This window comes from Oryzias latipes, chromosome 19 (assembly GCF_002234675.1).
Source record: "Oryzias latipes chromosome 19, ASM223467v1".
Classification (NCBI taxonomy): Eukaryota; Metazoa; Chordata; class Actinopteri; order Beloniformes; family Adrianichthyidae; genus Oryzias; species Oryzias latipes.
The window spans coordinates 6,175,064-6,201,813 of NC_019877.2; the positions used below are offsets into that span (position 1 = coordinate 6,175,064).

The following is a 26,750-nucleotide window of genomic DNA, read 5'->3' on the forward strand; positions in this document are numbered from 1 at the left end:
TAGTTTTAAATCTAGTTTTTGGAACACATAAAAGATTCTCATCAGTGGACCTCAAGGAACATGCAAGAGTGTAGGGAGTTAGAAATATAGTTCTGGGTTTGTCAGTGCAAGGCTCTGAAAACTGAAATGAAAATCTTAAAATCTATTCTAAATTTAACAGGAAGCCAAGGCAGCAATAAAAGCAGAGGGGTGGGATGAGTGGGCTTATTGGATCCTACTAAAAACCTTGCTGCAGAGTTTTCGACCAATTGGAGACGTTTCAGAGAGTCTTTGTTAAAACAAGTAAAAAGAGCATTGCAGTAGTCTAAACGAGAAGAGATAAGAGCTGAATCAGCTCAACATCAGACTGGGATGAAAGTATCTTCAGTTTGACCACGTTCCTCAGGGGATTAAAACAGTTTTTAACTAGGAGCTTTGAGTGAGAGTCTGGAGATGAATATTTGTCAAGCCAGACACCCAGATTCTGGAGACTGGGCTGGACAGAGGAGCTCAGTGAACTGAGGTGTCTTTTGATACTGGGTATCATCAGGGGCAAAAAATGTTGTCTCTATCTTATTAGGGTTCAGAAGTTAATGGTTGTCATTTAACCAAACTCTAATGCTGGCCAAGCAGTCTAGCAGATAAAAAGGGAAAAATCATTATTTTAATGTGGCCTGGCCCAATCTATGTTACATATATCATTTATATTATTATTTTTACTGATTTTGGATAAATATTATCAGTTTTAAATGCTCCCTCCCAACCCCACTGTCGTTTCTTTTATGTTATTTTAAGTTCCTGCGTAATCTTTTTTGCAAAGCAAAAAGACAAACAATCAGAAACAAACCTGTTATTTTTTCCTGTTTCTGTTGATTTATGTGACGTTTTTGATGAATGGCCTGTAAATTTCTAAACAGTCCTCCAATGAGGCCATTTAAGGCCAGACTATTATCAGCAGACATGCTCCAGTTGGAATTTGATTGAAAAATGAAAGCAGACTATTCAACAAAGACTTTAATGTTGGAACAAATGGCTCAGTTTTACACACTAAATAGCTTATCGGGCCTAATATCGATCTCTGAGGTACAAAGGCTGTTTGCAGGCCTGGGAAATGTAGATGGAAAAATAAAAAAGACCATTATATTGGGGGGGGTTGTTCAAGGCTTGGAATATAGTTAATAGCCTGGGTGAAAGTTCAATACATTGTGGGAACACATTTCCACTGAAATCAACAAAGGACTTTTTGTCAGCTCTGAAACAGGACAGGAAAAGGAGAATATTTCTGCTTTAAATTCAAATGGAACCCAAGTCTGGGTTTGGCCTGTGTGCCCTGTTTATTCCATGAATCCATCTTCTTTCCCCTTTCCCATCATTATCAGGCTGGAGCAGGGAAGAAAGGAGGCAGCATTTGATGAGTGGGGCAGGTGCATTTGCACAGAGCCTCATGAATAGCAGCTTCCCATTAGATTCAGAGACGCGCATAAATAATAGCGCCTCTAAAAAGTGCACCTAAGGGCCTCCCCTCCTCCTCTTCCTTCTCCTTGTCCTCTCCATTTCTCTTTTTACTTTCTGGAGCCCCTCTAGGCATAAGAGAGAGGCGTCTCTTCTTACTTCAGACACCTTGTTTCACTTTGGGAGGATGAGATCACCAAACGACAGCAGTCTGGGATGTTTGCGCTCTTGCGTCCCACATTAGTAATCCTGCCCCCTGCAGAACAAATCCGTTGGACTGGTGCCTTCCTCGCAACACACAAGAGGCATCGACTCAAGCCTGCATCACAGCTTTTTATTATTGCAGAGAAAAAAAAAGGGGGAGAAAAAGAAGAGCGCAACATCGTTTGGCATGTTTTTGCGCGCAAGTTTGAAGCCGGGCGCGTCGGGACAGCCGGGATGGAGAGGCTGGAGGCTGCTGGTTTGGGTCGCCGCTGCCAGTTTGGTGCTGATTGACGGACGGAGGGTGAAGCAGCCCAGATGCCCCGCTGGATGCACTTGCACCAAGGATAATGCCCTGTGCGAGGATGTACGCTCCGTGCCGCACGCCTTCCCCTCCGACGTGCTGTCTCTGTAAGCGCAACTCCAGCCTGCTCTCCGGGGCGCCACGCACAGGTCCCCACTCATTTCTCCTCCGTTTTTTAGGTCTTTTGTCAAGTCAGGATTCAGTGAAATCACCGGGGGGAGCTTTGTGCACACTCCCCACCTGCAACTCCTGTGAGTATGTCTGTTTACATCCATTTGGGAAGGAAACAAACAAAGGAGGGGAGTTATGCAAATTCAATGGGATTCCCTGTAATGGTGTCAGGATTATGCAATGAACCACATGCTCGCAGAAACAAACAGCTGGGACTGAGGAACAAAAATACAGCCTTCTCCTCTCCTCGTGGCCACTTTTATCAGCGTTGATGGATTGATTTGGAGCCATCATGAAGGAACCCAAGTCAGATGAAAGCAGCTTGTCAGTGAGCACAGGTTTCCCAGACAAAGCCTCTGCTTTGAGGATTCCATCTTCATGTTCTCAGTTGTGGCAGAAGGAGCTCTCCAGAGGAGGAGGAGGCATCAGGGATCAAAAGAGCGTGACAAGAAGGAGGGGGCCGGGAGGGGGGTAACTAATGAGTCTGTTTTCACCTCCATTAGACCCACACTTCAATCAATAGGGCTTCTATCTGTGACAAAAGCTACAATCACTGGGTTAAAAGAGACATGATCCATCCTTTTTTGAGTTTTGGACATCCTACGACTGAAATATCATCTGACAAATTTTATTACTAAGTCATTTAGCGACAATGTTGCTCATTTTGGGGGGAGGCACAACTATCGCATATTTTCTTTTAATATCTTAATAAAATCTCACAATTCAAACCTTAAAATACAAACATAAAAAAGGAGAATTCACAAAACATCACTGAGATCAAATCAGATTGGGATTTCTGCATATGCAGCATCACTTTGTACTAAATATTCTAACCAGGGTCCTTAGAAACTGTGTCTTTTCTGTGAAATATCCCGCTGGATCATTTTCAAGAGACACTTGGGTTTCAGATTCAGTCGTTGGGGTCATCTGGACCCGATGAGCAGATCCTAGTGCTGCCACTGTGGTACCACAGGCCCTGATTCAACCAGCCCCAGTGTGGGGTGCAGGTAGAATATTAAGGGGGGCAAGTCTGGATGTGCTGAGTCTTGTAAATGCTTAGAAAACCATGCTATCATCATATCAGTTCATCCATCCATTCATCTATCTTCTCCTTTCATCAATTTGATTTGATTTGATTTGTTAAGTGTAAAGATGAATGCTCTTCTTGACACTGGCCTCTGCATTTACCGGGCTTGGGACAGGCACAAGCAGGACACTGGTTTGTGCTCTATTGAGGCTGCATTTATCCTTTGTTTCTTTTTATGTTTGTCTATTTGTCCGTCTAAATTTTTAAATTCTATTTTGGTTTCTGTTTTTTCTTGTTTTTTGGGTTTGTTTTGGTTTTTGTGTTTTTTTTCTTGTAATTGTTGTTTCTTTTAGTTAAGTGTGGATATTTGTGGGCTATCGCATTTGGGGGGCAGTTATGGCATTGGGGGGGGGGGGGGGGCAGTCACCGTATTTTGGAGGTATTGCCCCGTATATTTGACCTTGCTCCGAAACATTAAGTGGAGAGGCGGAGCAGACATGCTTGGCTGCACTTGCCTCGCTGATGCTAATGTATAGTTTCATTACTGCTTGTGCATCCCATGCTGTTTTTTTTTTTTTTTGCTAAGTTCTAATGTTAATTTTTTTTGCAGTTTAGGGTATAACAATACCTAGGAGCGCCTGTCCTGGGAAGGGTGTTACTCTTGGGAGGGCGGGCCTGGCCCACCCTTGCCTACCATCAACCGTCGGGCCTGATTTTAACAAAGGCTCGTCCTTCTGGCTTTAAAGCTTTTGTGTCTCCACAAGCATGCTTTTGTTATTGACCTTAAGAACCACATTTTTAAAAGAAGCAAAATTCTGCAGTTTTTCAGATCACTAAAAGAATAAGACAAAAATTTTCTGTTAAAAAATGTCTAAAACTTTTCCATTGAAAAAGCATAAAGGGACTATATTTTTCTTTTTAGAGGAATGCTCTCTACTTATAATTTTCAAATTTATCCTTTTGCTTTGATAAAAAAAATGTTTTCCTTCTTTACAGATTATTCACAGCAAACACGTTTGATATTATAGACGAGGATGCGTTTGCTGGTTTACCTCACCTGGAGTATCTGTAAGTATTTTATTTTGAAACACACTGCAAATGCTCTAACCAGTAATGACAAAAAGGGTCTTTCTGTTCATTTGTTTTTATAAAAAATAAAACTAAAATACGTTGTTTTATTGTAGCAATGAATTTTTATGGATAGGTTAAAAAAAATGTAAGTTAACTGTATACTTTCCAATATTTATGGCCCGCAGCACTCACAGAGTGCAAGGACCATATTGTAACTGCTACGAGGGTCGAACACTCAAAAAGGTCCAAAACGTCAAAAAAACGCGTCAAAACGCCAAAAAATGGGGTCAAAAGTCGCCCAAAGCACAAAACAACACGACAATTGTGTAACGCAACAAAAATACACACACACACGCACAACACCAACGCAAAAACGTAAAAATTGTAGTCGCAAAAATGACGACAAAAACACAAAAAAGCCCCAAAAAGCCCTCAAAAGACGGGTTTAAAGCCAAAAAGACATGCCCAGCCTATAGTAAAAGACAGGCCGCATTGAAATACATAGGCCACCTGACTGCAAAAACTTCTATATTGTTTCTGCTTCGTTTCATTATTATTCTTCTTCTTTCTTTCTTCCACTTTGAGCCAAAATTTGACCCCCACCACATACCCGAAAACTCACCAAAATTGGCACACACCTAGGATAAATTGAAAATGAATTTTCGGCAAAGAAAACGTCACCCCCCCCACGATGATGACATCACGGCGAGCAATCCCGTCAAAAAAATGAATGGGCCGAAAATCGCTTATGGGGCCAAAAAAAAATATTTCAAAATACAGTTACGAAACCAAAACAGGCGTGTTGGAGATATCCCAAAGAAGTTATGAAATTATTATGGGATGGCCACACGACCTGCGGCTTGGCGGCCATTTTGTGGCGAACTCAGAGAAATGGCGATTTTCGTGTTTTTTGACAATATGGGAAAATGACACTTTTGTTTAAGCGATTGTCACGAAATTGCACACACATGCCAAGACCCTGATTCTACAATAACCAAAGAAGTTTCGTTGACCTTTGACCTTGGGAAGGGGCGGCCATGTTGAATTTTCTTAAAAAAGCACCTTTAGTAACGTATACAAACGAAAACTCGTCCTAGGGATTTTTATCGATCTTTTTGAAACTTCTCGGGCATCAATGGCAAGCTACTGTGGACAAAATGTTGGAATTAGAAGTTGTAGAATTTGAAACGCGTGCGCGTGGCGAATTCGCAACCGTCGCCATTTTAGCTAGCTCGCACATATTTTATCGGAATAGCCTGAAACTGAAATATGCGATACCCTGGCCCACACTGAACAAAACGATGTCACATACGACAAAATCGATAAAGGAATGTGGCCGTGGTAAACAAAAAACCGTCGCAAAAAAAAGTGCTGACTCGGCAAAAAAAATTTTTTTCGGATTTTATTTTTAAGAATCGGCTAACGAAACCCAGATAACTTTGTCGGGTATATCCAAAGAAAGTTTTGGAATCATTACGTGATGGCGACACGACCTACGGTTTGGCGGCCATTTTGTGCCAAAATATGCCATTTTGCGTTTTTCGCGTTTTTACACGATATGGAAAAATGAACTTTTTTTCGAGCGATTTTCACGAAATTTGACGCACATGTCCTTAGCGTAAGTCTACAATCACCTCTGGAGTTTCGTCGACCTTTGACCTCGGGAAAAGGCGGCCATCTTGAATTTTCTATAAAAAACACCTTAACCACCAGATTCAAACGTAAACTTGTCGTTGGAATTTTCTTCGATCGTCTCAAAACTTTTTGGGCATCAATGGCAAGCTACTGTGTAAAAAATGTTGGAATTAGAAGTTGTAGATTTTGAACGGCGTGCGCATGGCAAGCTAGCAAAGTGGCGCACTGTTATAACTCCCATGCATTTCAATACAATACAGTGAAAATTGAATGCATGCATTAATGCCTGAAACTGAATACATTGAAAAACACTGGATATGGACATATAAGGAATGTGGGCGTGGTTAGCATAAAACCACTGTTGCTAAGGACAACAAAAAGTTTACTTTTACCGATTTGTCCGAAACTGACGTCAATCTGTTCATTCCTCCGAGGGGACCAAAACATAAAATGGTTGCTATGGAGATAAAATCAACAGAAAAGCCGCCATTTTGGAAAAAGTGGTTTTTTTATCAACTTATGACACATAGCTCTCACCAATGGAGGAATGTGTTTTTCTGAGTCAGTTGATGATGCAGATCGCTATGCTAGCACTTTTAGCTATGTTAGCATAACTAGCATAGTTAGCATAATTAGCATTTTAGCTAATGTGTTTTTCTGAGTCAATTGATGATAATGATTGCTATGCTAGCACTTTTAGCCACATTAGCATAGCTAGCATAGTTAGCATAATTAGCATTTTAGGTAATGTATTTTCTGAGTCAATTGATGATGCTGTTCACAATGCTAGCACTTTCAGCCACATTAGCATAGCTAGCATAGTTAGCATAATTAGCATTTTAGATAATGTGTTTTTCTGAGTCAGTTAATGATGCTGATCGCTATGCTAGCACTTTTAGCCACATTAGCATAGCTAGCATAGATAGCATAATTAGCATTTTAGGTGATGTGTTTTTTTGAGTCAGTTAATGTTGCTGATCGCTATGCTAGCACTTTTAGCCACATTAGCATAGCTAGCATAGTTAGCATAATTAGCATTTTAGGTAATGTGTTTTTCTGAGTCAGTTGATGATGCTGATCGCTATGCTAGCACTTTTAGCCACATTAGCATAGCTAGCATAGTTAGCATTATTAGCATTTTAGATAATGTGTTTTTCTGAGTCAGTTAAAGATGCTGATCGCAATGCTAGCACTTTTAGCCACATTAGCATAGCTAGCATAGTTAGCATAATTAGCATTTTAGGTAATGTGTTTTTCTGAGTCAGTTGATGATGCTGATCGCTATGCTAGCACTTTTAGCCACATTAGCATAGCTAGCATAGCTAGCATAGTTAGCATAATTAGCATATGCAGTTTTGACTAGCCTTCATCAAAAGTGTGCGGTGAGGGCGGTGAGGGCGGTGGTGCGTAGAGTTGGGCGTGGAAGGCGGGTTGCGTCTGCGGGCCATACAACGCCGCTTGCGGCTTTAATTATTCTTCTTCTTTCTTTCTTCCACTTTGAGCCAAAATTTGACCCCCACCACATACCCGAAAACTCACCAAAATTGGCACACACCTAGGATAAATTGAAAATGAATTTTCGGCAAAGAAAACGTCACCCCCCCCACGATGATGACATCACGGCGAGCAATCCCGTCAAAAAAATGAATGGGCCGAAAATCGCTTATGGGGCCAAAAAAAAATATTTCAAAATACAGTTACGAAACCAAAACAGGCGTGTTGGAGATATCCCAAAGAAGTTATGAAATTATTATGGGATGGCCACACGACCTGCGGCTTGGCGGCCATTTTGTGGCGAACTCAGAGAAATGGCGATTTTCGTGTTTTTTGACAATATGGGAAAATGACACTTTTGTTTAAGCGATTGTCACGAAATTGCACACACATGCCAAGACCCTGATTCTACAATAACCAAAGAAGTTTCGTTGACCTTTGACCTTGGGAAGGGGCGGCCATGTTGAATTTTCTTAAAAAAGCACCTTTAGTAACGTATACAAACGAAAACTCGTCCTAGGGATTTTTATCGATCTTTTTGAAACTTCTCGGGCATCAATGGCAAGCTACTGTGGACAAAATGTTGGAATTAGAAGTTGTAGAATTTGAAACGCGTGCGCGTGGCGAATTCGCAACCGTCGCCATTTTAGCTAGCTCGCACATATTTTATCGGAATAGCCTGAAACTGAAATATGCGATACCCTGGCCCACACTGAACAAAACGATGTCACATACGACAAAATCGATAAAGGAATGTGGCCGTGGTAAACAAAAAACCGTCGCAAAAAAAAGTGCTGACTCGGCAAAAAAAAAAAATTTCGGATTTTATTTTTAAGAATCGGCTAACGAAACCCAGATAACTTTGTCGGGTATATCCAAAGAAAGTTTTGGAATCATTACGTGATGGCGACACGACCTACGGTTTGGCGGCCATTTTGTGCCAAAATATGCCATTTTGCGTTTTTCGCGTTTTTACACGATATGGAAAAATGAACTTTTTTTCGAGCGATTTTCACGAAATTTGACGCACATGTCCTTAGCGTAAGTCTACAATCACCTCTGGAGTTTCGTCGACCTTTGACCTCGGGAAAAGGCGGCCATCTTGAATTTTCTATAAAAAACACCTTAACCACCAGATTCAAACGTAAACTTGTCGTTGGAATTTTCTTCGATCGTCTCAAAACTTTTTGGGCATCAATGGCAAGCTACTGTGTAAAAAATGTTGGAATTAGAAGTTGTAGATTTTGAACGGCGTGCGCGTGGCAAGCTAGCAAAGTGGCGCACTGTTATAACTCCCATGCATTTCAATACAATACAGTGAAAATTGAATGCATGCATTAATGCCTGAAACTGAATACATTGAAAAACACTGGATATGGACATATAAGGAATGTGGGCGTGGTTAGCATAAAACCACTGTTGCTAAGGACAACAAAAAGTTTACTTTTACCGATTTGTCCGAAACTGACGTCAATCTGTTCATCATCCCGAGGGGACCAAAACATAAAATGGTTGCTATGGAGATAAAATCAACAGAAAAGCCGCCATTTTGGAAAAAGTGGGTTTTTTATCAACTTATGACACATTGCTCTCACCAATGGAGGAATGTGTTTTTCTGAGTCAGTTGATGATGCAGATCGCTATGCTAGCACTTTTAGCTATGTTAGCATAACTAGCATAGTTAGCATAATTAGCATTTTAGCTAATGTGTTTTTCTGAGTCAATTGATGATAATGATTGCTATGCTAGCACTTTTAGCCACATTAGCATAGCTAGCATAGTTAGCATAATTAGCATTTTAGGTAATGTATTTTCTGAGTCAATTGATGATGCTGATCACAATGCTAGCACTTTCAGCCACATTAGCATAGCTAGCATAGTTAGCATAATTAGCATTTTAGATAATGTGTTTTTCTGAGTCAGTTAATGATGCTGATCGCTATGCTAGCACTTTTAGCCACATTAGCATAGCTAGCATAGATAGCATAATTAGCATTTTAGGTGATGTGTTTTTTTGAGTCAGTTGAAGATGCTGATCGCTATGCTAGCACTTTTAGCCACATTAGCATAGCTAGCATAGTTAGCATAATTAGCATTTTAGGTAATGTGTTTTTCTGAGTCAGTTGATGATGCTGATCGCTATGCTAGCACTTTTAGCCACATTAGCATAGCTAGCATAGTTAGCATTATTAGATTTTTAGATAATGTGTTTTTCTGAGTCAGTTAAAGATGCTGATCGCAATGCTAGCACTTTTAGCCACATTAGCATAGCTAGCATAGTTAGCATAATTAGCATTTTAGGTAATGTGTTTTTCTGAGTCAGTTGATGATGCTGATCGCTATGCTAGCACTTTTAGCCACATTAGCATAGCTAGCATAGCTAGCATAGTTAGCATAATTAACATATGCAGTTTTGACTAGCCTTCATCAAAAGTGTGCGGTGAGGGCGGTGAGGGCGGTGGTGCGTAGAGTTGGGCGTGGAAGGCGGGTTGCGTCTGCGGGCCATACAACGCCGCTTGCGGCTTTATTTATATGGTATTGCCCCGCATTTTAACAAAACAAACATCAAATGCGCACCAAGATCCTTATAGTGACCCGTTGAAAACTCATCCTCAAACCACAGAAAAGCTACCAGGAGCAGTCAGTTCTGGACACTTGCTTGGACAAATGAGGTCTTATTTGATAATTTTTGAACCACATTTATTTTTTAAATGTGGTTCTTATATTTTCTCCCTGTTTTTTAAACATTTTTCCCAGAAATCCCACAACTTTGTCTTGATATTGGACTCCATTTGTGAATATAAACTTGATTTCTAAACTTTATATACATTTATTTAGAATTCCTGATGAAATATTTCTATTTGAACAAAAATTTCTTAAGGTCAAATGGAAGTTTTAGGCATTTTCTTTAAAGAAAAAAGAACAAATGCAAAAATATTATTCTTTACTCTAATCCACATCCTTCTTTATGTATTTAAAAAAATTAGAATTTTACTAAAAGCTATGTTTAAGACTGAAACTGAGACTTACAAAACGTTTCATTGTTGTTGAAATTATTTATGTTTTCTTTTTTTGTGCACAGATTCATTGAAAACAACAGAATCGCATCAATATCCCCAAATGCTTTCCGTGGCTTGAAGGCATTGATACACCTGTGAGTAAATCAGTTATTTTTTTCTATTCTTTTACTTTTGCACACATCATGCGGGAAACAATATACATAAAACAAAAACAATGTAAATTTGAGCATATTAACTGTAAAAAATAGAACTTTAAAGACCAGAATTTAATCACCGTTATGCATCCCTTTTCCGTATCCGTCACCGTATCACTTTACAGCTGTGTGGAATGCAAAGGTAGGCAGAAGTGTTACTGCAGGGAAGGTGACTGTAGGTTTAAAGAGGTCAGCGGGATCTAGTTACACAAAAAGAGAGCTCTAACAATTGTTCTGGTGTTTTTTTATACCTTTATATTGTTTCTAAATAAAAAATAATTTCGATTTTTTTTTTAAATCAGTGTAATTTAAGAAATGATATTTAAGCAGATCCTCTGAATAAGAACAATGCTGAAAATGATCATTTTGCTGCATAAAATCTCACTTTTGATGTGATGCAGATTTTTCTGCTCTCGTTTTCTGGAGTCAACAAAACTGAAGGTATAGCTGGAATGTTAGAGACCTGGGGGTCAGTTCTATTTATAGTGGTTATTTAATGTAAGCTAAATGACCCATAGTGTGTCTGTGGGAGTGTTTGCATTCCTCAAGTCTTATTCTTTTGCCAAAACTGACCAAGAAACAAACCAATATTCAAAAGCATCAACTGTTTCAATCCACACCTACACTGAATTTCATTTTTTCTTTTTCCTCACAAAATGCTAATACCAAGATAAAGAAGCTGTTAAATTTAATATTCATGAATATAATCAGAACCAAGTAAAAATAATCAGTAAAGGTGTTCAGATTAATGATTAAGTTAAGATTATTAAGCACGTTTAAAAAATGGAACATCTGTGAAATCTGTGAGATGAAATCAAAATTTTGAAAATTTGCAAGACAAAGAGATAAAATAAAAGATCCTTTTTATCACAGGAATGAATTTCTATGTTTACGATTAACTGGTAAAGACAAAATCTGTTAAAAAATGTGTTTTTTGTGTTTTAACAGGCATTTTTTTTAAAGACAGATGATATACAGTATATAAAGAAAATTAAGCTCAAAATTGCATTTCTGGGTGTTTCTTTATTCAAATCGTTGTGAAGCAGATGAAAAAAATGCAGTTTGAAAATCGATCGTATTTGCTTCATAGAAAAAAGTGGCAGTGTGTAAACAGACAGCTCTCAGCAACAGGGAGGGGAAAGGGGTGGGGTTGCTCTGCGTCGACGGTCCCGCCCACAATCCAAAGGCAAATTTCTAACGAAATCCTGAAGAAACTATGTTCTAGAAAACAACACAGGTCTTTTTTTTAAATAACATCATCATAATTATAAGACCACTGCTTTGAAAATCAGATCAGAATTGTTTTTTTTTAAACCAACGTTACCTGTTTTTTTTTTTTTACTTTTTCTTTTTCACTTTAATGGAAGGTGCTTAGAGGAAAGGCAAACATTTTGTCCCCTGTCTGGAAACTCCTCTGTCTGTCAGCCAAAGCGAAGGTCACAGGTCCTGAGAAGAGCTGCTTTGGCCCCCGGCCAAACTTTGTGACGGCACTTATTGCACTGATGCTACTGCAATCTGCTCTTAGTGTGGAGGAAACATTTCAGGCCGGTAACCTTGGAAGCATTTGGGAAGTGAGTTGCCTTTAGCCAATGTAGTTAAGTAGCTGGTTTGGCCTCAAAAGAGCAAAGACAACAGCAGAATCACAGACTTCCAGATCCAGGTTGATAATCTCTGAAAGCTTAAGAAATTGACTTTTCTATTTTGGAGAAAAGCTTTTGGAACAGAAAAGATACTAGAATCTAGAGCTGGAACATTTATTTTTATTAATATAAGACATAACTTATATATATGCAGAAGCTTTTCAACGGTTTCTATAGATGAAGGAAGTAAAAAAAAAAACGATTTGGGAGTGGTGGCAAAAGAGACAAAATACGGCTTTATAAACTACTGGAACAAAGAGACAAGAAGTTCAACTAGATGTAGCTCCTGAAATCTAATGGCATTTGGAACAAATGTTGTTTAACCCTGAAGAGAGCGTTTGCTTCTCAAGGCCAGTGAGAACCAGGCAGGGGAAAGGAAAAGGGGAAGACGGACTCTCTAAAAGAAAATAATTTCACTAGAATTTAACAAAAACTAACAATAAAATCACATAATATTGTTTTTGGTCAGTGATTAATATTATATTTATACTAAAATCATGCTTTGTAAGTGATTAAAAAACAATAAACTTGAACAACGTTTTTCCATCAACAAATCAAAACTTGACATATCCATAAGCTCAAGCTGTAAGCCAGCTCTTTGTGTACAAAGCAGAAAATAAAAACCCTTAAAAAAGTCAGTGTTTTTCCTTCCTGACAGACTGGTTTGTCTCAGCTGCAAAACAAGCATCACTGTTGACCCTCATGCCCCCCCAGGGAAATCACCTGCATGCGTTGTTGTGATCAGTTCATTATTCTCAAATTAGGGTTGAAGCATCGTGTTGGGAAGGGACAGCTTCTACTCTCAGGACTCCTTCCCTGATTGATGAAGAGTGAGCCATGGAGTGAAAGCAGGGAGCCTGCTTCGTACCAGGAGTCCACTCTAAAAGGCTTTTGGACGAGTTTCAAAAGCAAGGAGTTTGGATTATTGACGGAAGCTTGAGATCAAGTTGAAATGTTTGGCTGATCTGCTGTTCCTATCGGGCCTTTAGGTTGAATGCTAATGTTTTAATTCCTTAAGTTGCACTCCAATCATCTTTTGATCCATTGTAAAAGCGTTCCCAGTGATCTTTTCATTATCATCATCAAACTGTGTCGTTTTCTAGGACATAGAGCCGCCCCCGCCCCCGTTCTCATAACCCATGACAGAGAGCTCTCTGTTTACACTCTCTCCCACTAGCTTACAGCCCCTCAAAAGGATATATGGTGTTTTAAGTCATATTTTCAGGATATTTAAAAAGCTCTATGTGAAGGCATTGAAGGGGCGACAGTGGCTCAGGTGGTTGAGCAAGTCGTCCAATGATCAAAGGGTTGGCGGTTCGATTCCCCGCTCCCACCAGCCAAATGTCGTTGTGTCCTTGGGCAAGACACTTCACCCTCCTTGCCTCCAGTGTGGCTCCACTGGTGTGTGAATGTGCATGAATGCTCCCAGTGATGGTCAGAGGGGCTGTAGGCGCGAAATGGCAGCCACGCCTCTGTCAGTCTGCCCCAGGGCAGCTGTGGCTACAACCGTAGCTTACCATCACCAAGTATGAATGAGGAGTGAATGAATAATAGACACAATGTAAGCACTTTGAGCGTCTGGAAAAGAGCAGAAAAATCTAATCCATTATTGACTGGAACAAACTTCCACAGCTCAAATGTACAGACTTCTGTATCTTGCCTGCATTTTGTTAATATTTTGTCCTGGTACTGTTTAAATTTTGCTTATTACTGACAAACTACTTTAATGGCAAAAAACAATAAAATAAAAAAAACGCAGAATTTTTCCCAGATTTGCCTCCGAAGCAGCTTCAACGTGATATTTCTAATGCCCCAAAGAGTAAAAAAAATGGCTTCATACACAGAAAGAATGAGTTTAACTGTATAAATGTGCTTTTTTAACAATTAAATAACTACTAATAACACATACATGTACTCAGTTTTTTTACAGTCATAAAAATTACAGGTTGCAAACAAAAATCACAGTTCAGTTTTCTTTTAAACTAACAATAATGTATGTTTTGTTCCTCATTTCAAATCAGGAGTCTGGCTTACAACAACCTGGACACACTGCCCAGAGATGTATTCAAAGGCATGGATGCTTTGAACAAAGTGTAAGTTTTTAGTGCAGACATAGTCTGTTTTTTTATTCAAGACAACTCTTTCATTTTGAGTTTTTATTTTTTTATCTATTCTGCTCTGACTTTTTTGTTGTACAATTTATTATTTTTTTAAGGCAGTTCTGTAAATAACAGTAATAAAAACTGGCAGGCTGGGGTTTTTTGTGTGTCTATTGAAAGATAACAATTTTTATGACTAATATTTTTAGGAAGCAAAAAAAACCTCAGAAACCTCTGAGGTTTCCTATTCTTTTATTTTCTTTATGAGCTGAAAATAATTAGAATGTTAGAATAGAGGATGAAAGCTTAGGTTAGGTGGCAGAACATTTTGGTAAATCCATCAGACAAAAAAAGTTTTGACACAATCATCTGCAAGGGTTTTTAACTCTAATTAATGTGTGCTAAATAGAAAGTGGTCAGAGGAAAATAGTTGTAAAGACAGGAATTAAGGGAAAATCTGAGCAAAAGCTGGAGGTAAAAAGCTTTAAGCTAAATGTCAAGATTTTTCTTTTTGATCCCCTTATATATAGAGATCTGCGAGGCAATAATCTGATTTGTGACTGCAAGCTGAAGTGGTTGGTGGAGTGGATGCATCAGACCAACGCCACCCTGGACCAGATCCACTGCAGCGGCCCCCCCAATTACCAAGGGAGGAAGATCAACGACCTGCTACCACACTCTTTTGACTGCATTACAACAGGTTTCCTCTGCTAAAGTCCACTCTCTGTTTTACAGGAGCAACCAGGGGTGCTGCTGTGTTTCTGGGGGCCTCGGGCTAATGTGTACAGTCCCCCAAATTAATGATCATTCAAAGGATTTTTGTGTTAAAAATATGATTTATGTTTAAGTTCATTTAGTTTTTTTCTCATAAAAAACAAATGTTTTGACAAAATTGAACCCTTAAAGAGCAAAAAATTAAAAAAGCAAAATGAGACAAAAGAAAAAAAATCTGTACAAATTTGAATCCCTGACAAAAAATCATATATATTGGTCTCAATTAAGTCATTTCAAGAGCAAAGAACATTGAATTTGTGTTACTCCATGATTATTGTGCAAGAAACTGAATGACGGAATTGTCAAACTTTTCAGAGTTTGCTTCCTATCAGCCACTGAAGTTTGAGTCGATTTCGGTGGAGGCGTTCACCTTTGTCAACGAGCAGTATGTCGTGTTTGCTCAACCTTTTGCTGGGACATGCAGCTTCCTGGAATGGGATCATGTCGAGATGACCTTCAGAACTTATGACACCATCGAAAGTGAGTTTAAAAACAGACACCTGGACTGGAGAACTATGTTTAGGATGACATATATCAATCTTAGTATTGTGTGTAACAGCAAGGTCACTATTCCTGAAGGTACTGTTTTGTGCGTCCCTTCCTTACCCTGGTGGATTCAAAACTAGCTGTTGCAGTATCACAACATTCATTTAAAAACCAATAAGATTGTCTAAATTGCTGCGTTGTACTCTAAATTTATTTAGAAAAATTAAAGTTTACAAATTATATAAAAGTTGCATTTAAAATAGACCAATATATCATGCTTAACACATTAAAATGTTGTTTTCTCTGCCATTTTACCTTGGATTGGATCCTGGCCAAACGTGTCAAAAGACACTAAAAGAAAAAATCTTTATGGTGTTAAAGATTGATACCAGACATTGTATCATGCAGTTTAGTAGCACAGTTGATTGTTCAGGAATACTCCTGCAGACATTTCAGATAAAAAGATTCAGGATTTTTTTTAGGATTTAAGGGGGGGAAAAAGAAGTGAATGTGAGCTAGACGTTTATTATTTACCTGAGATATTGAATGGAGCTCAAATATTCTTCTGAAAAACCACAGAGCTCCGTTCATTTTTATACATCAAATGCTAAAAACATTTTTAAAAAATCAAATAAATTGAATCAGTTTCTCCAAGCCTGAGTTGACTGATGCTTAACTGAGTTAAAGTTGAAACAAGGCTGTCCTTGTGCATCATGGACTAAAACTTTTCATTGCTTTGGCAATGAAATTGAAATTCTGGCTTTCTGTTCACACCAAAGCAGCTGATGTTATTTCTGTATATAATCACCATACAAAAACATCATAAACATTCTAAATAGTAATAAAAAAACAGCTGACAAAGAATACAACAACTTGTTCTTTCTTTAAAACTACTAGAAATCTATTACTGCCATTAAATATAGAAAGCAAAAATCTGAAAACATGTAAAGAAAAAAGCCTTGGTACCACACTTAATGTCTTAAGCTACGCTAACACCGCACCCTGGCAATGCACGTTCAAACAGCCACTTCCAATGAAAAGTCTGTGAATGCCCGTTTCTGGCTTCCACATTCAAAACTATTGTGTTCACTTGTAGCTACGCAAGTTTTCACAACCGGTTTTGGGCTCTACGTACAAAACTTGTGGCCATTAAACACGTGTTACAAGTTAAACCAGGTCAAACTTTGACCAACCGGGGATTTGGATTTGGTGTCCCTTTTAACTCACAAAAGTGCCAACTATTTGAAAATAGATCATGAAGGAGAAATGAATATAATTGCAGTTTGAGCCCTGCATGAAATAATGTGACACCAAGTCTTTCATATATTGGAACAGAGCTGTGAAAGAGCCTGGATTAAGATCTGCGACATTTGCACTGCTTCAACATTTCACACCAAGCCTCTTCCAACTGCAGGTTGGGAACATCCGATGGAAAGCAGTAGAAAAAGAAAAAGCCCCTCTCTGTTAACACATGGGCTAAATGTACATGCAAGAATGTGCATCAAATGCCTGGTGTGTACACAGCTTTAGGTTTGGCATGATTAGCATTTAGGGAAATGAAAAAGTAATTGTATTGTTTCCTTTAGTCCTTGATTTGATATCTAAACTGTATACTTCATCCACCAACCAAAAATATTTATTTTTGTGTTATTTGTCATTATTTCTTTTCCTGTTGAGGTACCTCCACTGTCGTCTGCAAGCCCATGGTGATTGACCACCACCTCTTTGTCATTGTGGCTCAGCTGTTCGGGGGCTCTCACATTTATAAGCGCGACTCCTCTGCCAACAAGTTCATTAAGATCCAGGACATCGATATCCTCAAGATTCGCAAGCCCAATGACATTGAGACATTCATGATTAACGGGGAGTCGTTCTTCGTCATCGCTGACAGCTCTAAGGTCTTCTTTTTTTTTCCTGCATTCGACTCAAGCAGAATTCATTTAGATTGAACATTGAACATTTTGTGGTCAATATGAATATAAATCACCAACAATTAAACCTAGGTGCTGTTTCTCTTGTGACAGTTTCTTTCAATAGGTCTCTACCACGTACGTTTGGTAGAGATACATATTTAGTAAATGCACATTTATTAATAAAACCAATACATTAAACTCACAATATGGATATTTTTGGGTTACAGCTAATTGATAGCTTATATGTTCACTTGTTCCCATCTCACAGGCTGGCTCCACAACTGTGTACAAATGGAATGGCAACGGCTTCTACACCCATCAGTCGCTCCACCCCTGGTACAGGGACACAGACGTAGAATATTTGGAGATTTCAAACAAGCCCCACCTGATTTTGTCCAGCAGCTCCCAGAGGCCTGTGGTGTACCAGTGGAACAGGAGCCAGAAAAAGTTTGACAGAAGAACCGACATACCAGATATGGAGGATGTCTTCTCTGTCAAGCATTTTTGGGTAAAAGGTGAGAGATATGGATCTATCAACATTACCCTTGATATCTTAAAGATGGCTGTTGGTGCTAAAACATTATGTTGACTTGGTTCTTAAAAAAATCATTTTCAGAGCAGCATTTTCTGCCTTAGTTTGTATCCTACTTTACATCCCTTTTTAGCTGCTTCATTTCCCAGCTGAGCTGTTCCTTGAATCTTTGTCCTTGTCAAAGGTGATCTGTTCATATGCCTGACAAGATTCATCGGGGACTCCAGGGTGATGCGCTGGGACGGTGCCATGTTCAGAGAGGTTCAAACATTTCCCTCCCGTGGCTCTATGGTCTTCCAGCCCGTCTCCGTCAGCAACTGGCAGTATGCCATCCTGGGAAGCGATTACTCACTGACGCAGGTCTACCAATGGGACACCAAGAGGGGCCAGTTCATTCCATCCCAGGAGCTGAATATCCAAGCTCCCCGGTCATTTTCTGTGGTTTCAGTTGACGATAGAGTTTTCCTGCTTGCATCCAGCTTCAAGGGGAAAAGTCAGATATTTGAGCACCATGAAATTGACCTGAGCGATTGAATCCAATATTTGAAAGTGAGAAAAAGGCTTTCAATTGTGTGCAAGATCCATTCAAAACATTTTCTAAAAAAAGAACAAAAACAACAACATTTTAAGTGAAATTTTAGTCATTTTAGGAGGGATTTAACACACATGGCCTGGACCATGATTTGACATTAGACATAGTAGTAGTTTTGATTGTAAAGATCAGTTTTTTGTTGTTTTTTTATAAAATGTGATTTTGACCTCCCTGTCTCTTCTAAAAAAGCATTATCCTTCCAACATAAATTACCTTCTTGCATTTTCTTTGAGGAAATAAATGCCATAAAGTCACTTTCATCTGGTACTACAAAAAAAATGTGAATCATCTGCTCACATGTTTACTGTAGAAACAGCCTAGAGGTTTGAGAGTATTGATGGTCGTTTAGAGCTTGACGAAGAAGTGAAATATCTATAAGAAGAAATGAGGGACGAACCTCCAAAAGTCTTTGAAGAAAGCTAGATTCATTAGCAACCAATCGGTGCAACAACAGCTTTGGTCTGACCTCAGACACTTTCAGAGAAATCCAATTGTTGAAGTCTTAGAGACCAAGGTAAAGAACACAACCTTTCCATTTTTTTTTCACCCTCTCGAGGATACTAAGTGTTACTGATATTTGACAACATATAATTAACATACTTCTACAAACCATTTTTGTTCAGATCACTCTGAATAGCACTGACTCATGGCCTTGGTTGGATAACCCACAAAGAGCAGGTGTTCTGCTTCATTACTGTCCTAACAGTTTCTATGAGGGGCCGTATAAGACATTATTTATTCTGAACCATTCACATTCATACATTCTTGCTCTCACAGTCATATATACTCTCTTTCGCATACATATATTCTCTTACGCATCCATATATTCTCTCTCTCACATTCATACATTCTTGCTCTCACAGTCATATATACTCTCTTTCGCATACATATATTCTCTTACGCATCCATATATTCTCTCTCTCACATTCATACATTCTTGCTCTCACAGTCATATATACTCTCTTTCGCATACATATATTCTCACTTGCACATCCATATATTCTCTCTCTCGCATGCATATATATTCTCTTACGCATTCATATATTCTCACTTGCACATCCATATATTCTCTCTCTCGCATGCATATATATTACTTTACACATACATACATTCTCACTCTCATTGTCACTCTTAAAAAAAGAATGTATGTATGTGAAAGACAAGTATATATGAACGTGTGAGGAAGAGTTTATATGTGTGTGTGAGAGAGGAGTATGCATGAAACGGAAGTTACTTTGAATGAAAAGGAAGGCACTTTGAATGAAACGGAAGGCAGATGATTTCTCGTGCTCTGATTGGACGAGAGGCCGCCACCTCCCATTTTGAACAGACGCTAACACGAACCAATAAGAAGGCCATCGGAACCTTAAGAAATATTTTATCTTCACCTCAAGTGGTCACAAATCTGTCTGCATCTCTAGAGACACAAAGGAATGTCTCAAATACCAATAATGGTAATAGAAGTGCCACCGAAACAGAAAATCCGTATCCACCTTATTCCTAGCCCCCATGAGCCTTTGCGTGAATTATGGGCGACACTTCCTGTAGACGCTGGAACACGCATTTACATTAAAACAAATTCCTCTTGTTTTCGATCCATAACTACATATAAATGTGGGAAAACCAGCTGTCATTTCTTAAAAAAGGCAACGGTGAGGTGGAGATGAAATATTTGTTAAGGTTCCGATGGCTGCAGGACCCCCGTGGCTACTTCTTGCCGGTTCGTTTTTTTAAAAAAATAAACTTTATTAACAATATCTTGCACATACAAAATACCAAACACAAAACTCCACTGTGTGCAAAATACAATCTTCACGTTCGCCATGAGAATGAACAAAAAAACATAATGATAACCATGTAAAACAGGTTATGCAAAAAAACAAAAATAATAAGGCAAAGGAATCTGTTAAAGTTTCAGGAGAGACCATGTTTCAACTGTTCTGACAGCTTTTTTGTTAGTGGAAGATTTAATACTGTTCACATACAAAACCATTTCTTTCTGAAAAACATAAAACACGGTTTTTTTGTTGGCATATTTACATTTGTGTATAAAGTATTTAGCCATAATTATAAGTAAATTAACTACATATATTTTTTCTGCATTAAGTCTTTCTTGTGTAAAATATCCAAAAATAATATGCTCGTAAAATAATCTATAATCTTCACATAGATGAGTTCTTATAAAATGTATCACATCTTTCCAAAATAGTTGAGTGAAAGAGCAAAACCAAAAAAGATGAGGCACAGTTTCTGGTGAGGAATGACAGAATGAACAGTTTATGTCCAGATCTTTTTTAAACTTAGTAAAGAAATGTTTCACTGGATAAAATTTGTGAAGAATTTTGAAAGAAATTTCTCTGATTTTATTGGTGATGAAATACTTTTGTGGCAGGGTCCAAACCTTTTCCCACTGAATTCTACATCCAAAGCTGTTCCAGTATGAGATAACATACGGTTTTGTGGCAATCTCATTTTGAAACAGAGAACGGATACTTTGATTATTCCTGCTAGCTGAAAAACATACCTTTCCACAACACAAGTCTGTTAATTTGGGACTTCTTGCTGGTTCATGTTAGCGTCTGCACTGTAATCCCTAGCGAGTTGACTGAATTTAAAAATTATTGTGTAACAGATTACGCAACAGTTAAGTTATATTATTAAAACTTTTAAGTTAACATTTATTAAAATTCATATTGTCAGTTGGCTTACATTTGTATTATTTCATATAAAAAATATTAAGATTCCTCAACTTATAAAAGAGAGATTATTTACTTAAAGTTTTTAATATTTTCCAACTAAAAAACGCTTTAACTAACTATATTTTTATATTACTCAACTCATAAAATATGTAAAATTCACTCAAATGCTTTATAAATTCTTTAACTCATTAAATGTGTAGCATTGAAAATATTTAAAATTCTTCAGCTTAAAATGTATTCTAAACAGAGATATTGATACTGCCCCACTACATTTTAAAGGCTAACATTGATAAAAACCAACAAACGTGAAGGCCACACAATAGTGATTGCTTAATACACTTTTTTTAATTGCTCTTTAAAAAAAAGCACAAATATCAAGAGGATGAAGAAACAATAAGTGCAATAAAACTGCATTATAAGAGTGCCACACAACATATTGACAAAAAGAGTTGGTTTTGTATTTTATGGCAGAAAAAGCAAATGATCACAACAAAACACATTAGTTACATAACACTTAAACCAACAAATAGTCCATTCTGGAAGACTCACTCAACGAAACATTCTTCAGCGTCAATAAATGTCCTTTCAGTGGTTTGCTGTCCTCAAGGCTCAAGACAGCATTCTGAATAAATATGAAGGCAAGTTCAAGTTTTTTGGGGTGCTGTAGGTCCAGAGCATAGATGTCCCCGAAGAGTTAGAAGAGATTAGTCAGCCAGATCTGTGGGACCACTGACGGCAGCATCAGGAGCATCACCACGACAACTGAGAAGATACCCACAGAAGTGTCTGTGAGGTCTGGTATTCTGGAAAATACAAAACAAAAAACACAGATGAGTTCAGACCCTCAAAGATATTCATCACACTAATGTCCAAAACTGACATTCCTGCCATCTGTCAATAGGAATCTTTTCATGCTAACATTCTGTTAGCTTTTAATCAACTGGCTATGATGTTTTAAGGACCAACTCCAATTAAAATTGTGTTTTTAAAAAGTTCTTTAGCATTTTTCTGAAGGAGGACATTTATAAAATAATTTAAGACTAAAGCTTCATTTTTCTTTATTCAAATAATGATGGATCAGGAGCAGAAAAGGTAAACGAAACTCCACTCCTTCCAATCAGGAGTCCCTGATGTTCGCCTTTCATCTTCCGTCTCAGTTTTAAAACCATTTAAAAATATCACTCAGTTTACAAACTACAAACAATTGCCCTATTTATTATGTCACTCAATAAAATCTCAATCAATATTAAAGGATTAGTGAAAACCATTGACAGGGAGTCGTGTGCACTTACTGTACAGGTCTTGAAGAAGTTGGAGGCATCTTCATGCAGATAAACAGGAAGTGCAAGGAGGACAAGTGCCCGTCTCATGTTCACGTCACGCTGATCCTAAAAGAATAAAAAGAAATATCCATTACCTTTGAAGCAAATGCAGAGCAAACACTTCCAATATTTACTTAAGGAACTTTAAGAAATAATAAAATGATACCTTTTCTAGATGTCTATTTCTAGTAAGAGGACAATACAGTGTTTATGTCATGATCCACTTCAGGTCAAAGACCCAAAGTCATTTGAAGGCAAGTTACACCATGGCTTCTTACAGCTGTTTACAAATGATTTGTTATCCGTTTTTGAATTATGCACATTAGAAATTCACCTGGAGGTCATAAATCCTAACCAAGCTGGCCAGTTCCTGTCTGTTTTGGTGGACTTAGTCTCAGAAAAGGGCAGCTTTAAGTTACACAAACATGTAAAAACTGCACAATTTCCTCTGACTGCATCTACTCTACATAAATCCATTTCAGATCTTGACAGATGAGTTTTCATGGTTTCAAATGATGGAATGGTGCTAATGCAACATCATTTTATTATTGTAATATACTGTCATAAAGACATGACAATATTCCAAAGTGTCTCCACATACATGGCAGTGGAAACACTTTGGAATATTGGCTATGTAGTACTGCAGTATTATATGTAGTACTGCATAGTGCCAAAGTAACAGAACACAACTTGCACCTCCATTCCATTGTGCCACCTTCAGCCTGCAATCTAAATATGTTTAGTTAAATTGTAAATAATTTCAGATCTATTTAGACCTTTGGCTAGTTAAAATGTGCATAAATGTTTCCATGCTGCCGTATAAATCTAATAATGGTAATAGTTCAGGATGAATGTATTAAATAAGTATAAAACTCACCCACTGACACCTCTTTTCTGGTGAAATGGTGACTTTCTGGTGAACTTTCTGAAGTTCAGTATCTGAAAAAGTCCAAAAGAGATTTTTCAATGTTAAAAAATGTTTCAATTATATTCTGATCAAAAAACATTTATTGCACTACACAACCTATTGCATTTTTTGTTTTTTTAAAATAGCTCTAGACAAATAACTGAGACAAGTTACCTCGCTGGCCTTGGCGTCTACCTGGAGGTGAAACACTGAACACTCTGTAGTTCGGTACCTGAACACAACACGAGCACGTTGATTAATTTATTTTTACAAAAACCTTTTTTATAACGGAGATCAGTGATTTATAAAAGCTTAAAGCTGCATTCAAAACCCAATGCTTCCATGTAGCAACCAGGCTTAAAACTGTTGGCGGTAGCTCCTCCCACACAACCGTTTGAGTGACATTTTTGGACAAATGTCCAGCAGCAAACTTTAGCCACAGACAGAGGCCTCCAACGCGAATTTCACACGCGGATCATGTTTAGTGTGATTGCAGCATAACAGATCATTTCTACCTCTGAAAAAAAAAAAAACCTCATCACTGTCGTAACTTACGGGCAGAAAATGCATTTTGGGTTTGGCTCGCCATACGTCTGCTATGACAAACTAATCATGTATACATTTCCACATTAATCTCTAAAACAATCATAACACACATATGTTTAAACAACAGTAAACCACATTTACGGTAGTATAAGAGCATTTTTAAAGCATTCATTCATAAACCATGAACGATACTTACCAAATTAAATCAGGGCTGAAGACAAGACGGCACCATCAGCGATGAGGCGGATGAAAAAAAAACCCGAGGTTGGGGCGTCTTGAAGCGGGACGAAATCGCAACGCTTTGCAGAATAATAAAATGCTCGACTTTCAATTTCAAACGTCGCATACTCGCATTCGGCAAATCCAACATGGCCACCTGAGCTAACGTAGAGAAAACGAAAGACCCTCCCACCAGTACGTGATGACGTCATAACGCTACTTCACGGATCTTAAAATTTTTGAGTGCCAGATACAAATAAGCTTTAAAATATTTAGCACTGTTAAGTTAAATTTGAAAAAATCTTGATAGAGCTTAATACTTTATAGTTGAATCAACTACAAAATGACATTTAAGTTGTGTAACCTTAATAGTTATGAGTCAGTACAAGTGTTAGGGTTTACAGTGTGTTCAAAATGGGAGGTGGCGGCCTCTCGTCCAATCAGAGCACGAGAAATCATCTGCCTTCCGTTTCATTCAAAGTGCCTTCCTTTTCATTCAAAGTGCCTTCCTTTTCATGCAAAGTAACTTCCGTTTCATGCATACTCCTTCCTCACACACACATATAAACTCTTCCTCACACGTTCATATATACTTGTCTTTCACATACATACATTCTTTTTTAAGAGTGACAATGAGAGTGAGAATGTATGTATGTGTAAAGTAATATATATGCATGCGAGAGAGAGAATATATGGATGTGCAAGTGAGAATATATGAATGCGTAAGAGAATATATATGCATGCGAGAGAGAGAATATATGGATGTGCAAGTGAGAATATATGTATGCGAAAGAGAGTATATATGACTGTGAGAGCAAGAATGTATGAATGTGAGAGAGAGAATATATGGATGCGTAAGAGAATATATGTATGCGAAAGAGAGTATATATGACTGTGAGAGCAAGAATGTATGAATGTGAGAGAGAGAATATATGGATGCGTAAGAGAATATATGTATGCGAAAGAGAGTATATATGACTGTGAGAGCAAGAATGTATGAATGTGAATGGTTCAGAATAAATAATGTCTTATACGGCCCCTCATAGTTTCCAATCGGCTTGATACACTCGATCCAAATAATCAATGGTGGATAATGTCAAGAATCAGAGGACTGGTATTTGCCTTCTTCTGTAACATACCCAGTGGATAAAACCCAATATACCCTTCATGGGGTAAAATGTTTATACAAATTTTAGGTACTTGTGTAACGGCACTCCACCAATGACGATAACGTCTAGCTATTTGTGCATTAGTGTCTGCCACTATGCGGCTTATGGTGAAGGATAATATGTACTTCCCTAAAGATTGCTTTTAAATTTTGAGGAAGTCTCACATTGTTAACGGAAATGTAATCACAAACTGTCAGACAAGATGTCAACTTCCTTTGGCTGTACTTCTTATTCGTTGAATTTCATCGTGTGCTGTTGTGCCACTTAGGTGTCAGTTGGCTGTGTATGTTATTCCTGCTTGTTACTGCTGACTCACAGGCATTTATTTAATTCTTACACAGGGATAAAAGTTCTCTAGTTATCTGTAAAAATTATTGTTTTTTAATAAATGGACAATCTTGCAAATGTGCAAAAATCTCTTTCCCCTTTTTAGAAATGCGCCTATGACATGCTAACACACCAACTAAAAGGGATTACATCTTTACTTTGGCAATTAGTGTGCTGTAGCTGTGGTCTTTAACAAGTATTTTTCCACGTACAAAACTGTGAAAACAGTCCAAAAATACACTGTGAGAAAATTGCAAACAACCGACTGCCTGTGCGGTGGATACACTCACAGAGTTGTAATGAATAACTCGCCAGAAGCATCCCACTGGATCATCCAGCTTTCTCTCCACTTCTCCTTTTTCTCCCTCTCTGAAAAAAACCATTGTTGTTGTTTTTTTTTCTACTCCACAACTAAAAGCTGGCCACTGTGCAGCAAATGCTACCTGTCCTTTCACACACTCCTCTCTTTCAGAAACATAACAAGCTGAATATTGTTGACAGTGTCCCTCGAAAAAAAATATTGCCAAATAGTATTGACATGTTTACAGTACCGTGTAAAGTAATTTATATAATCTTTGTACGTAGATAACACACTGTAATTTTGATAGCCTGTAGAATCAAGTCTGATATGTTTAACCTTCTTGTACAAATTCATGTGTGTCTAATCTAGAGGATATTATTTTTCTGTTGTCTTACTCATTGTATTTTATATTTAGTAGTAATAAAAACTGAAATGGAAAACAATTGCTGTTTTATTGGATTTTGCTGATAAAGGTTTTGCATAGGTCAATATTTGTTGAGGTATTAATAATTACGTTTATGAAGATGAAGAGGTTCTCCTTAGGAGTGACCAGCCGGTTAGACAGGATAAGGAACGAGTACATCAGAGGGACGGCTCATGTTGCCTGTGTTAGCGACAAAGGCAGAGAAGCCAGACTGAGATGGTTTGGACATGTTCAGAGGAGGGATAGTGGATA

At 38.1% G+C, this 26,750-nt stretch overlaps 1 protein-coding gene across 1 annotated transcript; it reads left to right on the forward strand.

The window, feature by feature from the left end:
* Positions 1 to 1,091: 1,091 nt before the first annotated feature.
* On the forward strand, positions 1,092 to 26,517 carry lgi1 (leucine rich glioma inactivated 1). Its single transcript, XM_023949624.1, has 11 exons — positions 1,092 to 2,043; positions 2,116 to 2,187; positions 4,131 to 4,202; positions 10,417 to 10,488; positions 14,210 to 14,281; positions 14,818 to 14,987; positions 15,377 to 15,541; positions 17,225 to 17,445; positions 17,729 to 17,975; positions 18,177 to 19,289; positions 25,324 to 26,517. The coding sequence occupies exons 1-10, from the start codon at positions 1,823 to 1,825 to the stop codon at positions 18,524 to 18,526; spliced, it is 1,662 nt and encodes a 553-aa protein (XP_023805392.1). The 5' UTR covers positions 1,092 to 1,822; the 3' UTR covers positions 18,527 to 19,289; positions 25,324 to 26,517.
* The last annotated feature ends 233 nt before the right edge of the window (positions 26,518 to 26,750 follow it).